This window comes from Vulpes lagopus, chromosome 7, assembly GCF_018345385.1.
Source record: "Vulpes lagopus strain Blue_001 chromosome 7, ASM1834538v1, whole genome shotgun sequence".
Taxonomy (NCBI): Eukaryota; Metazoa; Chordata; class Mammalia; order Carnivora; family Canidae; genus Vulpes; species Vulpes lagopus.
The window spans coordinates 97,212,303-97,229,670 of NC_054830.1; the positions used below are offsets into that span (position 1 = coordinate 97,212,303).

At 36.5% G+C, this 17,368-nt stretch overlaps 1 protein-coding gene across 3 annotated transcripts in view; it reads left to right on the forward strand.

The window, feature by feature from the left end:
• Positions 1–8,739, forward strand: part of TTC39B (tetratricopeptide repeat domain 39B) — a 146,903-nt gene extending 138,164 nt beyond the window's left edge. For all 3 annotated transcript variants that reach the window (XM_041761387.1, XM_041761385.1, XM_041761386.1), the window contains exon 20: positions 1,775–8,739. In XM_041761387.1, coding sequence (XP_041617321.1) covers positions 1,775–1,865 — 91 coding nt within the window. In that variant the 3' untranslated portion in view covers positions 1,866–8,739. The remainder of the gene's footprint in view (positions 1–1,774) is intronic.
• Positions 8,740–17,368: the final 8,629 nt, after the last annotated feature.

Below are 17,368 nucleotides of genomic sequence, written 5' to 3' on the forward strand. Positions count from 1 at the left end.
GTACAGAGCCTTGGGATATCCCACCATTTTAGAAATGAAACCATAAGATTAAGAAGAAGTGGCCAGTGAGTTAGGAAGACACCCAGGAAAGCCAAGTGAACAAAGTGTTTCAAAGAGAAGAGAGTGGTCATTTGTGACAATGACTGCTGAGAGGTCAGGCAAGGTGAGCCCAGAGAAGTGGCTGCTCAACTTGACAGCATGACAATCATCAATGACTTTGACCAGTGAGGGGAGGCGATGGAGTCAGCTACTTTAGGTAACTTTTCAGGATGTTTTGCTGTGAATAAAGCATAGTAACAGGAAGGAAGCTCCCTGAAGCTGCTTCATGGAGCCGAGAAAGGTGGCTGCTGCTGCTGCTTATTTTTTTTAAGGGTAATATCAGAGTGAGTCACTCTGATATTTAAAGCTAATTTGTTGGGATCCCTGGGTGGCGCAGCGGTTTGGCGCCTGCCTTTGGCCCAGGGCGCGATCCTGGAGACCCGGGATCGAATCCCACATCGGGCTCCCGGTGCATGGAGCCTGCTTCTCCCTCCGCCTGTGTCTCTGCCTCTCTCTCTCTCTCTGTGACTATCATAAATAAATAAAAAATTAAAAAAAAAAAGATTAAAAAAAATAAAGCTAATTTGTTGAAAGTGAGAATGACTCATATTTCAACTGACATATATGTACCTTCAAATCTAGCTATTGGAAAATTAGGAACAATTGTTACTGTTGTTGAAAGTATTCATTATTTGGACCTACTTGGTGTTACCTAAGCAGTGCACAGTAAGACAAATTTATAATGATGAAAACAAAAGACTGGCAATTCACTACTAGAAAGGAAGACCATCAGTGATCACAAGTCACCACTAACTCAAGCCAGTGCTAATGAAGCCACCTTAAACAGACTTCCCAGTAATTTCAAAACACTTTCAATTGTCTGTACTTTCCCTTTTGCAATTGGAGATTCACAAAGTTGCTAAAATGAGTGGCCAGACATTTAGGAAAGTGTTCAGTTACATCTTGTGAATAATAACCCCTATCCAGGTTATCAGTGAGCAGCTCTTAGAGAATGAAGAGCTATAACAAGAAGGCTTTGCTACTGCAAAGGAAGGGGTTACAGGTCATCCACGGGCCAAGGCAGTGTATGAAAGCAGGAGCCCAAAGTCAAAAGCCATTCTCTTCTGCTGATTCTTAACAATTCTAGCAGACAGAAGCGAACTTGGATGATCCAAGTAAAGTTTTTAATTAATCCATGGATTTCTGTGGCCCCTTCTGACATTGTCACACAATAATTATTGGCCAAACCATTGCTAATTTGTCTGAGAATTGGAGTAACTTTGATGTCACCATAATCCTTTTCTTTGTTGTAGTTGTTGCATGAGAGTTTCAGAATGATTTCTTTGCAGGAGGGATGGTGATTGATCATGTTAATGTGAGGCTGCCTTAAAATTCTTGGTTTAGAAAAGGAGGTCAACTATTTAGGAATAGTTCACAGAATTTGTTAAACCCTCTTCATAAGCTTCTTTCTGTTTGAGTGGTTTGGTCATTAAATAGAAAGTTGCTACTCAAAGTATGACTTTCAAATCACTGCCAGGAAGCTTCTAGAAATACAGAATATTGCCACCCTCCTTCGGTCACAGGATCAGAATCTACATTTTAACAAATTTGCTGTTAATGCTTATTCACGTTTGGAAGCAAATAAGGAATAAAGATGAGAAGAAGGGGAGGTGGTAGTATTACCCTTGGATACAAAACAATTTTGACATTACAATTTTATTGTTATTATCTTTAGAAACAACTACAAAGATTACTCCATGGAGTCCAGACTACACTTCCGAATTCAGGCAGCTCTTCACCTCTGGAAAAAAACTTCCTCCGATTGATCAGAACGTGAAGGATGGAGTTTTGCCTCAGTTAGCAATGGCATCTGCTATAGATTAGACCTTGTATTAAAGTGGAAAATGATCTTTTGAACGAGGGACAAAAAATTAATTTTATTGTCAATATTTTCTATTATCTGTGTGGTTTACTGTTGGTCTGTGTAAATGTGGGGTTTTTTTTCATATGAAATGATGTTCAATGTTCAGTACTATCTAGAAAATTCTTATATTTTGCCTCTCCAAAAATAATTTCATATTAGATTTGGAGAATGAAGAAGTATTTTAAAGGACTCACAGGTACAATAAAGTCTGATTAGATTATTTATTTTTTTAATGTGGAAATCAATGTTTAAGTAGCAAATGGCTTATAAGTTGGGCCATTTTTAGATTTGGCTAGTATTTGAATTTAATTAAAAGGGAAAATAAAAATCACCTACATTCAAAGTAGATTAACAATAACCTGAAGTCTCCTGAATAAGACAGGTAGTGTGTGTGAATAGGGACAGGATAATGTCCTTAATGGGTTGAAGGGAACTTTATCCAGAAAAGATGATGAAATATTAGGTTTTGGGTTCTTTTTTTTTAATTCTTCACGTAACTTAAAGATGGTAACATTTTTGAGTGACTATTCTTTTTTTGAATGTACTTAAGTCTATTATAATAACAAACTTCAAAAAAGTATCTAAAGGGAAGAAAAAGTCATATTTTAGAAATTATCCTCAACCTTAGCAATGAAAGTCTAAAATGCAAATGTTGATTATTTTTTTCTATAGGAAACAAAGTTCCTGCTGCTTTAAATGATAATGTAAAATATCAATAATTTTTATACTCATGATGCTGGTGAGATCTAGTTTTCTAATCTGTCTAGCACTGTGATAGTTCCTTCTAAATATCTGGGCTGTGCTTAGTCCTTTACCGGGGAAACACAGTCAGGGCCAAATGTGGAAGCAAGCCTTGTTCTGTTACTGCTTAGCAGCTGCCGGGGTAACCTTGAGGGAGATCCCCGTTCTCTGCATCAGCATATTTTCATCATCTGTGAAATGGAAAAAAGAACAGATGACTTTTCAAGGTCTCTTTCAGTTTTATAACTGTGAGTCTGTGTAATAGGTATTTTCAGCAGTGTCAAACTGTTTAACGCAAACTATCACCACAAAGTGCGTGTCTTATTTTACAGTTGTCTCTGCCTACCCCTACTCCCCGCATTTGTACATTGTTGGGGCTAATGACAGGATTGCATCCAGGGTGAAGAGAAACCATTCATGGATCCATAAATCAGGGTTTGGTCCCATTTCTATTCTATTTTGAAGAGTAACCTATCATGGAAACTTCTGCCGCTAAACAGAATAGCCTCAGATTGGGAGTCTGGAGCTCACCTCTGGTAGTCAATAGTTCCTTGATGTGGAATAAGTCATTTGTTCTTTCTGTGACTCTGTTTCCCCAGTGGGGATGGTGACATACTGCTTGGTGCTTGTGATGGCTCAGTTAGACAATGCACAGATAGCTTTTTGTAAACTGCGAAAGGCTATGTGAATTTATGAGTTGCTGTAATAATTAGGGTTTTTATGCACTGATTACAATATCAACACAAAAATTTTGGCTGAGTGTGTGGTCTCTGATGTGAAATGAAAGAAGTGCAGAAATTCAAACACTTTTAAATTTATTTTTGTGTTTGACACTGACAATAACCCAGATTATGAATTTGCTCCTTGCTGTTCATTCCCTACTACATGAGTCGGTACCCAGCAGGAATTTTGGTCTTGTTTTCTTTAAGGTACTAATTCTTGACCAATACTGAGGGTATGTTTCCAAAGGAAGATGATTAATACAACCTGAGTTAGAGAACTAGCCCTTCAGACAGCATGGTGGGAGCTCTCACTATGTGCTATTAATATGAATTACGTAGCTTTATTTTAGATCCAGACAAGAGGAAATAAAATGAACTGTTATTAAAATATCAGCAGTGAAATATGTGTCAGAACTATTTTGTATACAATTTGAGAAATAGTTTATGAATTCCTTAGAAGAGCTTTGGTAGCATTATTTTTTTAAAGTATAAACTCCCATATTGTTTTTGTGAGAAGCTGCAGGTCAGAACAAAAGTCAGTAAAAACGTATCTTTCTGGTGAAATTTGAAAACAATATAAGCTATCGTGGTTATTTTTTTATTGTTTTAAATCTGCATTACCAAACAAATATAAAGGAAATTCCTATCATAAAGTTTTTCCTTTGTTATTTTTTTCTTATTTTGTTTTCATTTTTACCTCCTAATCTTTTTATAGTTACCTGGTAATTTGGATACTCTATCCATTGACTGTTTAATTGTTGTAATATCATTAATGCTACAAATAAGTATCTGTTTCCTGGGCCTGTTCATGATACCCCGGTTGCACCAGTTTCATATGGCACCAGCTAATATTGCATTTTTGGAATTACTTTGGATTCAGGCTGCTTTGTGAAGAATGAGTGTTGAAGTGACAATATTTTATCTAATGTTTTGAGGGGCATATGTGACGGGTTTGGACTGCCAATGTGTCTGACAGTTTGTGCAATTTGTGTAGTTTTTGGTATAATTTTCTTTTCTTTCATTCTTTTTTTTTTTTTTTTTAAATGGAGAGCCAGGGTTCTGATTAGTGCTGTGTAAATTTAAGACTCAAGTAGAGGTTATGCTTTGTAGGATCTGTAACTAGAAAGGCACTATTTCTGCTTGATAATTAATGGAAGAATAACTACATTGACTCTTACATGGATGTATATTTTAATGTTTTTGTGCCTCTCCTGGATGCAAGAAGGCCTCAAGACAAAGGAAGCTCATTGATTCTGTTTCATCTATAAGTGGGTAGAAGCTGTAGGGGGGTGAATTTCAAATTAATCTGAGACAAGGAAGATTTTTAATCATTGAAGCAATCTAACATAACTTCCTCTTTGGCAAAGTAGGCAGGTTAGCAGAGCTATGTGATGTCATTCTTACCTGGCCTGGGAACTTACAGTTGAACTTTGAGGTCACTCTATGGGTCTTTGATAAGAGCTTCAATTTTAGTATCTGTACTACTGAAGCAAGCACTGAAAAGGGGTTCAACTCAGTGGATGTGTATAAAGAAGGTTTCCCCGCTTTCAAAGACAAGTGAGTATTTCTTCTTTTGAAGCTACTGTAGACGTAGTTACATTATGATAGGCACTAATAGTCCCTTTGACCATTATGAATCTACTTCTCATCCTTCTTTTAAAATGAATCTATTGATTCTTTGTCTATTGATATTTTCTGGTTAAAGTTTTTCTTCCTTTAAACACTGAAAATAATAATTGAAAAGGTCTTTGTGACTAACTGGAAAAATTTCTGGCATTACTCTAATTCTTTGTTGATTTTCCTTTTTACATATTTCTGTTTTTCTCCTATTCTCTCTATCTTTATAAATCATAAATTCAAATGCATTTAGTTAAAATTAGTTAGTGAAAACTCTAGTGATTGTTTAGATGCCCTGAGATTACGTGATTCATCGGGCCTGGAATGGATCTTGGGAAATTATCTCCTCCCCCACCCATCTTGGCTCTGGATGGTGTTTCCTCTGCAGTCCTGCTCTGTCTGGTATGGTGGCCACTGGCCACATGGGACTATCGAGCACTTGAAACATGGCTAGTGGCCTGTGTTGGAATGATGCCGAGTGTCAGGAAGTGCTCACTTATACATGCTGCAGTTCTATTTAAAGTAAAGGTCCCCTGAAAGCATGTTTCCTAGAGTTCTGGCTTTTACTTGCTGTCTACTATGATCATTCAATCACCATCGTTGCATTTTCAATTCTGGTTTAAATATGTATCTTTGAGGATTGCTTTTTCTGTTCAACTGCTCATAAACTTTCATTTCATCATTTTATTCTGCAGATGATCAAGGTCATCTTTGATTCTTCTCCACTCTCCCAGAGCTCCTTAAATACTAGACTGAGACCTTATTTTTAACATTTTTTAGTCTTATTTTATAGACATTCCTTGCTTTTCAGATGCAACAACACAAACTATTAGAGTTGTAGAGTGACTCACCTTGAGATGTTAGTAGATTTTATGATTAAAATAATATGTGTGTGTAATATATATTATATATATATATATATATTATATATATGTAGTTTCCATGCCCAACATGGGGCTTGAACTCATGACCTGAGATCAAGACCTGAGCTGAAATCAAGAGCCAGATACTTAATTGATTGAGCCACCCAGGTGCCCCTAAAATAATATTTTCTAAGATTAACATTATTCTGAAGAATTGGCATCCAGTGTTGAAGCTTTAATGTTTCAGCTCATGAAAATTTCAGCCCATTGACATGACTCAGCTATGCCTCTATGACTATTTAAGGAATATTAGGTACTGGTTACCCACTTATAGAATAATTTGGCAGATAGTTTATTTAAAGTTATATATTTTAAGCCTTTTGCTGCCTATTACTAATATTTTTAATGTGTATGATATACTTAAGTGATTTGTCTTCATGTAATTGACATTTTTATTCTCTGTAGGCATCTTTAGATCAGATAGGTAGGTAGATAAAAAACAGTTTATAAATATGAAGTAGACAATGTTTTATTTTGTTCTTTCAGAAAGAATGCAGATATTTCTCCAGATTGTCTCCCTTCCTGCAGACCAGTTATTTATATATTTTTCTTTACATATTAGATTGCTTGTTTGAAACCTTGTTCCTGCTTCCCATTGTTGATAGCTTTGTCTTTTTTATATCTGCTATTAGATTTAGTTGTTTCAGATTGTTGAAATTGAAATGTAAGGAAGGACATATCAGAATTTATCATGGGGGAAAATACCTTCTCTGTGGAGCAATTCTTGTCTGATTTTGATGGCGTGGAAGTCCATTCCAATCTGCTTATGACTTGAAAACTGCAGAAAGAAATGATGCAAGACTGTTTAGTGGATTCAGAAGGCTGAGCAGGTTCTTGGCCTGATCCATCCCAAAGGGGTAGGTGGATCCAGCTTTGGTGGAAGTCCAACCCCCATTCTGTCCAGTTTATAAATGTATCAACACATTAATGCTGTAACATGACCTTGCATGGAAAATTCAAAACAGCCCTCTCACTGTATTTAATAAAGAATGCATACTGATGCCTACAGATCAGGTATTTAATAGGAAATCTCAAGGTACTTTGAAGTATAATACTAAGCTTTATAAAGTAAATCTTGTATATTAATATACAATATACTTTGTGTGTTAATCCAATAGTTCTTAGAAATACAATTTAAATGATGAATGTACGGGATGCTGGCATATCCCAGTGGGCACTTTTGTTTTATTGCTACTTAACATTTTCTAGTAAATTTGTTTTAATTATTGGTAGTCTGTTTGACATTATTTAGGAAAAAAAGTTGGTCTCAGTGTAACAGAACTGATAACCAGAGAAATTGGATCCAATAAATATGTTAAAGAATATTGCTTATCATTTCAGTTTTAAAGAAATTATGTTATTTTGAAATGCTGGAAGATCATCCTCAATTTGAAGGGATGACACTCCCTGCTTGGGAAATCATACAGACATTTTAATTCATTCATATCTTTATTGGAAATAAGTTTCCAGGTTAGTAAATGCGTTTAAACAATTTCCATTAATTACTTTTCTTTTTACCTGAAATGATTTTATTCTTCATAGTAAACAGTTGCTTTCTATGCAGTGATTTGTTTTTTAAGGAAATGGTTTACACGAAAAAAGAGATTACGATAAACATTATAAATCTTAGGCTATTGATTTAATGGCTGAAGAAAACAGTATGGTTGGGTACTTTGATTTGCAAAAGGAGAACACACATGTTCTACTGATATGTGCTATCCAGAAAAATTACTTCATTCTTAACCAGTATGTCACATTCTCATGTTGTCTAAGGGGAAAATTTTTAAATAGCTTATTATTTATTATTTTTTCCCCATTGCTAACTGTTGACATCCAAACACCTGAATGAATACCAGCTGAGGCATTTATATGCTAGTGTTTTAAGTATTTATTTGCAAATATTCATAGAACTCTTGAATTTTTTGATGCAAGTTGCTAAATCAGATGTAAAGGTAAAATATATATTTAATAAGGGAGAAGTATTATTTTATTACTGAAATTTATTTCTAAAGCAAATTTATTTTGTAGGTATTTCACTTGGGAAATTTTGCTTTGCCTTAAAACACAAACAAAATAAACCTGTCTTGTGATCTGCTTACCTAAAAACCTTTAATGTTTCCTTGCCATGTAGGTGAATTTTGAAATTCTTCAAAAATGTATATTTTTCACTTTCATTTGGATAAAACAAAAATAGTTAGAGGTCATAGACTTTGTAAATCAGTGTGTGGTTTCCTGTGGAATGTACTTTATCATTCAATGTTTTATTAGTAAAAATTGCCAACATTTTATCTTCCCTCTTTCTCTTCTCATTACACTTGAATTTAGTTTCATATCTTTTCCATTCCCAGTGGTCACAGTTTTACAGAGCAAGACATTTTTAGAAATTTAAGATGTATGAGTTCTATGTAAGATGAATGTGTTAGTAGCATCCATCTGCTGATCAAATAGGCATTGGATCTGGTACCAGAAAGTGAAATAGATTATATCTATAAAAGTATTTTATCAATGTAAGTCAGAAAGAAAGAAGAAAACTGTGAACCTCTGATATTTTTAATATAAAAACTGTGTTCCTCATGAGTATTTGCTTGCTGATTTTGTGTTAATGTTATCACCTATGATTTGTAAGCTAATGCTGATATGACATCTACATTTTCAACATGAAGACAACAGTTCCTGTAGCATATTTTTAACATTTAAGACATTTTTGAAAACAGATGCCATCTTAGAAGTTGTATTTTTAAGTGCAAATAAAACATCCCATCTTGAAAGTCAACATGCTTTATTTTTCATTCCTCAGTATTACATTATTAGATGCCTGTTTAAGTTGCCAGGTATTCTTAGAACTCTGAATTCTAATATCGCTACAGCTCATTTACCTACAATGTGCAATTGAATTGTTAAAATGTTATTTAAGTAAATTCCACTTGATGAAATTACTCTTATTGTGGTTGGTCTACACTTAAAAGATGTACCCAACATCTCTTTTGCTGGTCTCTAACTCTAATGTGATGTGTACTTAAATTTTTGTTTCTTGGTAAGACTTTAAAACCTTTTCAGCAAATGGAAAGGTCTCTCTTTGTGTCATGTTCTTGACTGAACACTAGGAATGAAGATAAATGGGGGATGACAAAGTTGTCTTGAGAGAGGATCACCTTCCTTTCATCTTTTTATAACCTAGTAGTTTAGAGATTTAGATAAGTTGCTAATATGTTCAGTTTAACGTGGAATCTTTAGCATTCAGTATAACACAGTGGGAAAAAATGGGCCTCGGGGAATCAGGAAGTCTGTATTTGAGGCTGGTCTTGGCAAGGTAGTGCCCTGGAATCCTCTTCCCCAGCAACTTCTCTGAACTTTGCATAAGTCCTCTGTTGAGTGGGGATAGTTTCAGTGCCTCATCAGCTGCAGGAAGGATCAAAAGAGGAGGTATATAAGAGCCACCAATGGGTAATCTAGCATAAAATGCTTTCTTCCACTCCCTTGGATGAGTTAGGTTAAGCTAACATCTGCCATAAAGCAGGTGTTCCTGCCAATGGGTGATTTCTCCTGTTGTGATGCAGCAACCCAAGTTCTTTGTCTTGTGGCTCTGCTGTCTTCAGTGCATGGCTGGTAAGGTCACACTGTCCTTTTGCATCAAGCTGCCAAAGGGGAAAAAGCATGGAGAGTTGTGTGAGGGAGACGGTGCATATCATTTGTTCACAGTCCATTGGCTAGAGCTCAGTCATCTTGCTTCACCTAATGACAAAAGAGACAGAGAAATGTAGTCTGTGAGCTCAGGGGAAAAAAGAGGAAATGGGTGTGGCCAACAATTGGCTTGTTTCTGTTACATTCCCGTTTGGGCTGGATCTATGGTGATTCTCCCAGTGTGACCTATGCTTTCACATTTGTCTTTTTTTTTGTTGTTCTTTGACATAAGGGGCTTGATAAATTTGGGACTGCATTAGTTATAAATCTTTGGGTGTTAGTAAAATCAACCTGAACTAGTTTAAAAACAAAAACTGGAGGGCAGCCCCAGTGGCTCAGAGGTTTAGCCCCGCCACCTTCAGCCCGGGGCGTGATCCTGGAGACCTGGGATGGAGTCCCACGTTGGGCTTCCTGCATGGAGTCTGCTTCTCCCTCTGCATGTGTCTCTGCCTCTCTCTCTCTCTCTTTGTGCCTCTCATGAATAAATAAATAAAATATTAAAAACTGGAGAAAGCAGTGGGAGTGTTGCCCTTTTTCATCATTCTCTGTGGCATCTGGCTTCACCTGCTGAAAGATGCTTTGTTTTCCATGATTTATTTGTTCACGTCTCAAGTGGTTATCAGGAAAATTGCCCTCCTTAGGAAATGAGCAGCTTTCTCAGAACTTTTCCTGCCTCATGATGAGGCCAAATGATCATTCTGTCACGGAAAATCCCATCTCTTTCAGGGCAGGTAGTTCTTTGGCAGTACAGTTCTCTAAAAAGTTTAGTCTATTTTTTGTCTATTTGATTCTGTATTATATAACCACACCACGGTATTTCTGAGACATCACTTTAATTCCCATGTCCAACCTCCTTTGACTTAACTGACTAAACAATATTGACTTGTCAATATAACCTCTGGAATCAATTTCTGTATTAATCAAAATGGGCTAGGATATGCTTTAGTAACAACCTCCATATCTCAGTAGCTTAAAATAACAATACTTCTAGCTCTTGTTATATATGCATGTTAGGTCAAGAGAACACCCTGTTACACATTATTATGGAGGCCATTGGAACCTCCACCATCTGGAATGATACTCATCACCATGGCAAAGGAAAAGGAATTTGGCTCCCTAACGTTGTTTGTTTTAAATGCCTTATTGAGGTATAATTTAAATACCATCAAGTTTACTCCTTTTAAATATACAAGTTTTCATTTAGGGAATGCATAGTTTTGTGCAACCATAATCACAGTTGAGCTTCAGAACACTGCACTCACCTCAGAAAGTTGCCTCTTGCCCTATTTGATGTCAGTCTCCACTCTGGACTCCCTGGCCCCAGGCAAACAATGACATTTTGTCTCTATAATCTTGCCTTTAATACAAAATTTATATAAGTGGAATTCTACAATACATAGTCTGTGGTTTTAGGCTTTCACTTAATGTTTTTGACATACATCCATGTTGGATATATTTGTAGTTCATTTTTATTGTTGAATTATATTCCATTGTATGAAACATACCATATGTTGGGTTACCATTCACCAGCCGATGGACTTGGATTTTTCTAGGTTTGAGCTTTCATGAATGACACCATTGTGAACATTCACATTCATGTCTTTGTGTGGATATACGTTTTCATTTCTATTGGGTAGATAGATAACCAGGAGTGGAATTCCTGGGTCATAAATAAGTATATGTTTAACTTTTTAGAAAATTTCCTATCTTCCAAATGGGCAGTACCATTTTGCATTCCCACGAGCAATGTAGGCAGGCTCCCATTTCCATATCTTCCAATGCTTGGTATCATTAGTCTTTATTTTAACTGTCTTATATTGTGAAGTGGTATCTCATTGGGGTTTTTTGTATGTTGTTTTTTAAAAATTGAGATATAATTCACATAACATAAAATTCACTATGTTAAAGTGCAAAATTAAGTGTATACAATTCAGTGTATTTTTTAGTGTAGTCACTATGTCATAGTCATCACCACTGACAAGTCCAGAACATTTTCATCACTCTAAAAGAAGTCCTGTAAAAAAAGAAAAAAAGAAAAAAAAGAAAAGAAGAAGAAGAAGAAATACTATACCCATTAGCAGTCTGTTCTGATTCCCTCTTCCTCCCATCCCCTAGCAACCACTAATCTAATTTCTGTCTGTGTGGATTTGACTATTCTAGATATTTCATATGAATATAATAATATAAATATATGGCCTTTGGTGACTGGCTTCTTTTATTTAGACTAATGTTTTCAAGTTCCATCCATGATGTAGCATGTATCAGTACTTTATTCCTTTTTATGGCTGAACAGCATTCTATTGTATTACTATTCCACATTTTCTTTGTTTACTAGCTGAGGGACATTTGGGATATTTCCACTATTAGGCTATTATGCTATTTTCACTACTAGGCTATTATGAATAATGCTGCTGGAACATTCCTGTGTGAGTTTTTGCACATACATATGGTTTCAATTTTCTTATATATGTACCTAGAAGTGGAATTGCTGGGTCATATGTAATTGTATATTTAACTTCTCTTTAATATTTTATTTATTTGAGAGAGAACACAAGACGGGATGGAGGGACAGAGAGAAAAGCAGACTCTGCTGAATGGGGAGCCAGATTCATGGCTTGATCCCAGGATCTGGAGATTATGACCTGAGCTGAAGAGAGACACTTAACCAACTGTGCCACCCAGGCATCCCTATACATTTAACTTTTTGAGGAATTGCCAAACTATTTCCAAAGTATCCATACTACATTACATTCCCACAATCAACATATGAGGGTTCCAGTTTCTTTACATCTTCGCTAAGTTCTTTTTTAATTTTTGAGTATAGCTATCCTGGTGGTAGCGCATCACAACTTTGATTAGCATTTCTCTAATGTCTACTGTTTTGGGGCATCCTTTCATATGTTTCCTAGCCATTTATACAACTTCTTTGGAGAGAAACATTCATTTAAATTCCTTACTCATTTTTTAAAAAAGATGTTATTTGTTTTTGAAAGAGAGAGTGCATGTGAATGGGGGTTGCATAAGGAGAGAGAGAGAATCTGAAGCAGATTCCACAGGGTTCAGTCTCATGATCCGGAGATCATGATCTGAGCTGAAAGTAAGAGTTGGATGCTACACTGACTGAGCCACTCAGGCACCCCAATTCTTTACTCTTATTTATTCATTCATTCATTCCTTAATTTTTCTTTACTCATTTTTAAATGTCATTGTCTCTTTATTGTTTAGTTGTAAAAGTTCTTTATTTAAACTGGATAGTAGACCTTTATCAGACATAGGCATGCCTTGTTGTGCTTCGCTTTACTGCCCTTCACAGATACTATATTTTTTACTAATTGAAGGTTTGTGGCATCAGGTAAGTCTATTGGCACCATTTTTCCAACACTATTTGCTCACTTTGTGTCTCTGTGTCACATTTTGGTGACTCAGTGGTTCAAACTTGTTCACAATTATTATTTGTCATGATCTATAATTAGTAATATTTTTTTTATAATTAGTAATCTTTAATGTTACTGTTGTTACTGTTTTGGGGTGCCACAAACCCACCTATATAAGATAACAAACTTGATAAATTGTTGTGTGTGCTCTGACTGCTCCACCTGCCAGCCATTCCCTGTCTCTTTCCCTCTCTCCAGGCCTCCGTGAGGAGATACACAACAATGTTGAAATCAGGCCAATCAGTAACCCTACAATGGCCTCTAAGTGTTCAAGTGAAAGGGAGAATCACATGTCTATCACTTTAAATAAAAAACTAGAAACAAGCTTAGTGAGGAAGGCATGTCAAAAGCTGAGATATGCTGGAAGATAGGTCTCTTAATGCCAAACAGCCAAACTGTGAATGCAAAGGAGAAGTTCTTGAAAGAAATTAAAAGTGATACTCAAAGTGAACACATGCATGATAAAATGAAATAGCCCTACTGCTGAGATAGAGAAGGTTTCAGTGGTCTGGAGAGAAGATCAAGCCAGCCATGACATTCCCTTATGCCAAAGCCTAATCCAGAGCAAGGTCTTAACTGTCTTCAATTCTGTGAAGGCTGAGAGAGGTGAGGGAGCTGCAGAAAAAAACTTGAAGCTAGAAGAGGCTGGTTCATGAGGTTGAAGGAAAGAAGCCATCTCTATGACATATAAGTACAAGGTGAAGCAGCAAGTGCTATAGATGTAGAAGCTGCAGCACATTATCCAGAAGATCTGGCTAAGATCATTAAGAAAGGTGGCTCCACTACACAATACGTTTTCGGTGTAGATTGAACAGCCTTCTGTTGGAAGAAGATCCCATCTAGGACGTTCGTAGCTGGAGAAAAGTCACGGCCTGCCTTCAGAGTTCCAAGGGACAGGCTAATGCAGCTGGTGACTCTACATTGAAGCTATTTACTACACCAAAAAGCCTAGTGCCTTGAGGAATTATGCTAATTCTTCTCCGTCTTTACCCTCTAAGTGGAACAGCAAAGTCTGGCTGGCAGCACATCTGTTCACAACATGATTTACTATTGTCAGCCCACTTTTGAGACCTGCTGCTCAGAAAAAAAGATTCCTTTCAAAATATTACTGCTCATTAACAATCCACCGAGTCACTGAAGAGCTCTGATGGAAATGGACAATGAGGTTAATGTTTTTTCATGTCTGCTAATACAGCATCCACTCTGCAGCCTATAGATCAAGGATTCATTTGACTTTCAAATCTTACAATTTAAGAAATACATTTTGTAAAAAGGCAATAGGTGCCATAGATAATGATTGCTCTGGTGGCTCTGGGAAAGTAAATTGAAAACCTAGGAAAGAGTCACCATTCTAAATGCCATTAAGAGTATTCATGGTTCATGGAAAGAGATTAAAATATCAACATGAACAAGAGTTTGGAAGTGGACTCCAGCTCTCATGGATGACTTTGACCAGCTCAAGATTTCAGAAGAGGAGGTAACTGCAGATATGGTAGAAATAGTAAGGGAACTCAAATAATTAGAAGTGGGGCCTGAAGATATCTGAATATCTGAAGATGTGACTGAACTGATGCAATTTCACGATAATTTTTTTTTTTAAGGGAGAGAGGTGAGGGGGTGTGGAAGGTCAGAGGGAGAGGGAGAGAGCGAATCTTAAGCAGCCTCCACTCCTAGCATGTGAGCCTGATGCAGGGCTTGATCTCACAACCCTGAGATCATGACCTAAGCTGCAATTAAGAGTCAGAGGCTTAACCAACTAACTGAGCCATACAGGCGCCCCTCATTATAAAATTTTAATGGTTGAGGAGTTGCTTCCTATGGATGAGCAAATAAAGTGGTTTCTTGAGATGGAATCTACTCCTGTGAAGATGCTGTGAAGATTGTTAAAATGCCAAGAAAGAATTTAGAATATTACGTAAACGTAGTTGGTAAGGCAGCAGTAAGGTTTGAGAGGATTGTCTCCAATTTTGAAAAAAGTTCTACTATGACTTAAATACTACAGAGAAATTGTTTATGAAAGGAAGGGTCAATCAATGAGGCAAACTTCATTGTCATCTTATTTGAAGAAATTTCCACAGCAACCATCACCCTGATCATTTAGCAGCCATCAACATCGAGGCAAGACCCTCCACCAGCAAAAAAGATTATGACTCTGAAACCCAGATGGTGGTTAGCATTTTTCAGCAAGCAAGTATTTTTTTTTTTTTTAATTTATGATAGTCACACAGAGAGAGAGAGAGAGAGAGGCAGAGACACAGGCAGAGGGAGAAGCAGGCTCCATGTACTGGGAGCCTGACGTGGGACTCGATCCCGGGTCTCCAGGATCGCGCCCTGGGCCAAAGGCAGGCGCCAAACCGCTGCGCCACCCAGGGATCCCAAGCAAGTATTTTTTAATTAAGGTATGTACATTGCTTTTTTAGACATAATGCTATTGCACACTTAATAGATTACAGTACAGTGTTAACGTAACTTGTATATGCTCTGGGAACCAAAAAAATATTTGACTTGCCTTATTACAGTGGTCTGGAACTGAATCTGCAAGATCTACAGGTTTGCCTGAATATGATTTGCAAGTATTTTCTCCCATTCTAGGAGTTGTATTTTCATTTTTTCGATAGTGTCCTTTGACACAGATGAAGTACAGTTTAACTTTTTTTTGGCTGCTTATGATTTTGATGTCATATCTAAGAAACCATTGCCTAATTCTTTGTCACAAAGACTTCTATGTTTTCTTCTTAGAGTTTTATAATTGTAGCTCTAACATTTAGATCTTTGGTCCATAATGAGTTGATTTTTGTGTATTATGTTAAGTAGAAGTTCAACTTTATTCTTTTGCATGTGAGTGTCCAATTATCCCATCACCATTTGTTAAAAAGCACACTGGCTTTTAGGGCTTTCATTCAGATTTTTTACATGCATCATTTCCATTCATGTTTCATTGTTCTAAGCAAGTCATGTGGTTATGCCCAGCTTCAAGGGGACAGCTAAGTACATTTCTATCACATGTGTCTATAGTTTTAAACTTACATGTCACATTTCTAGCCTTACAGAGATGACTGGCTTTCTCAGCATATGTTCCAAGGGAAGGAGGGTTATCAGTTTAGCTTGGGAGAGGTTCTGAACCTCCTGTCAAATAACTGTGACCAAGGAACAGGCTCATTTGGAACAAACTGGGCTGGAAAGTTTGTCCCTATTGACTCATAAGTGGGATGTATAGTTAAGGGGAAGGGATCATTATGAAGTTAGATTTACTTGACTTTGTCTATCTCAAATATTGTCTGTGAGTTCAAATATAATTCTGGTTTAGGTTATTTGAAAATTGATCTACAAGTATGTGTTCTCTGATTGTACTTTTCTTTGGTGGATAATTTCTTGGATAATTTCTTATATTCTAGTGGGATAAGGCAAACAAACAGTAAATGTGATAACTAAATTATATAATACAGAGGTTGGCAATTTAAAGCTTACAGGCCAACTGTGTATTTTTGTAAATAAAGTGATAACTAGAACATGACCATGCCTGTTCATGTATGTATTGCCTATGGCTGCTTTGCTACCACAGTGGCAAACTTGACTAAAGATCTTCCTTGACTTACAATGGGATTATACCCAGTAAATGCATTATAAGTTGGAAATATCCTAAGTTAAAAATACATTTAATATATCTAACCTACTTAAAAAAAAATCTAACCTACTCAACATCATAACTTAGCCTAACCTATCTTAAGCATGCTAGGAGCACTTGGATTAGCCTACAGTTGGGCAGAATTAACACAAAGCCTATTTTATAATAAAGTGTTGAACATCTCATGTAATACATACTGAAAGTGGAAAACAGAATGGCTATATGGGTACAGAATGGTTGTAAGTTATCAGTTGTTTACCCTCATGATCACATGACTGGCAACTGCGGATCACTGTCACTTTCCAGCATCTGCCTAGGAAGATATCAAAATTCAAAATTCCAAGTACAGTTTATACCGCATGCTCATTGTTTTTGCATCATTGTAAACTCAAAAAATTGTAAATTGAACTATTGTTAAATTGGGACCATCTGTAGTTGCGAGAGAGACCTTTAGGCCCATAGATTTAAAATATTTATTATCTGGCCCTCAAGAAAACATTTGCAGACCCTCCAGTATGTAGAAAGTGATATGTGTGGTGAAGAAAAAGAAAAATTAGAGCCAATAAAGGGAACTGGGAATGTTGAGGAAGGAAGGAGGGTCAGTTGCAATTTTAAATGAGATAATTAGAGTCGGCCCCATTGGGAAGGTGAAATAAAAGCAG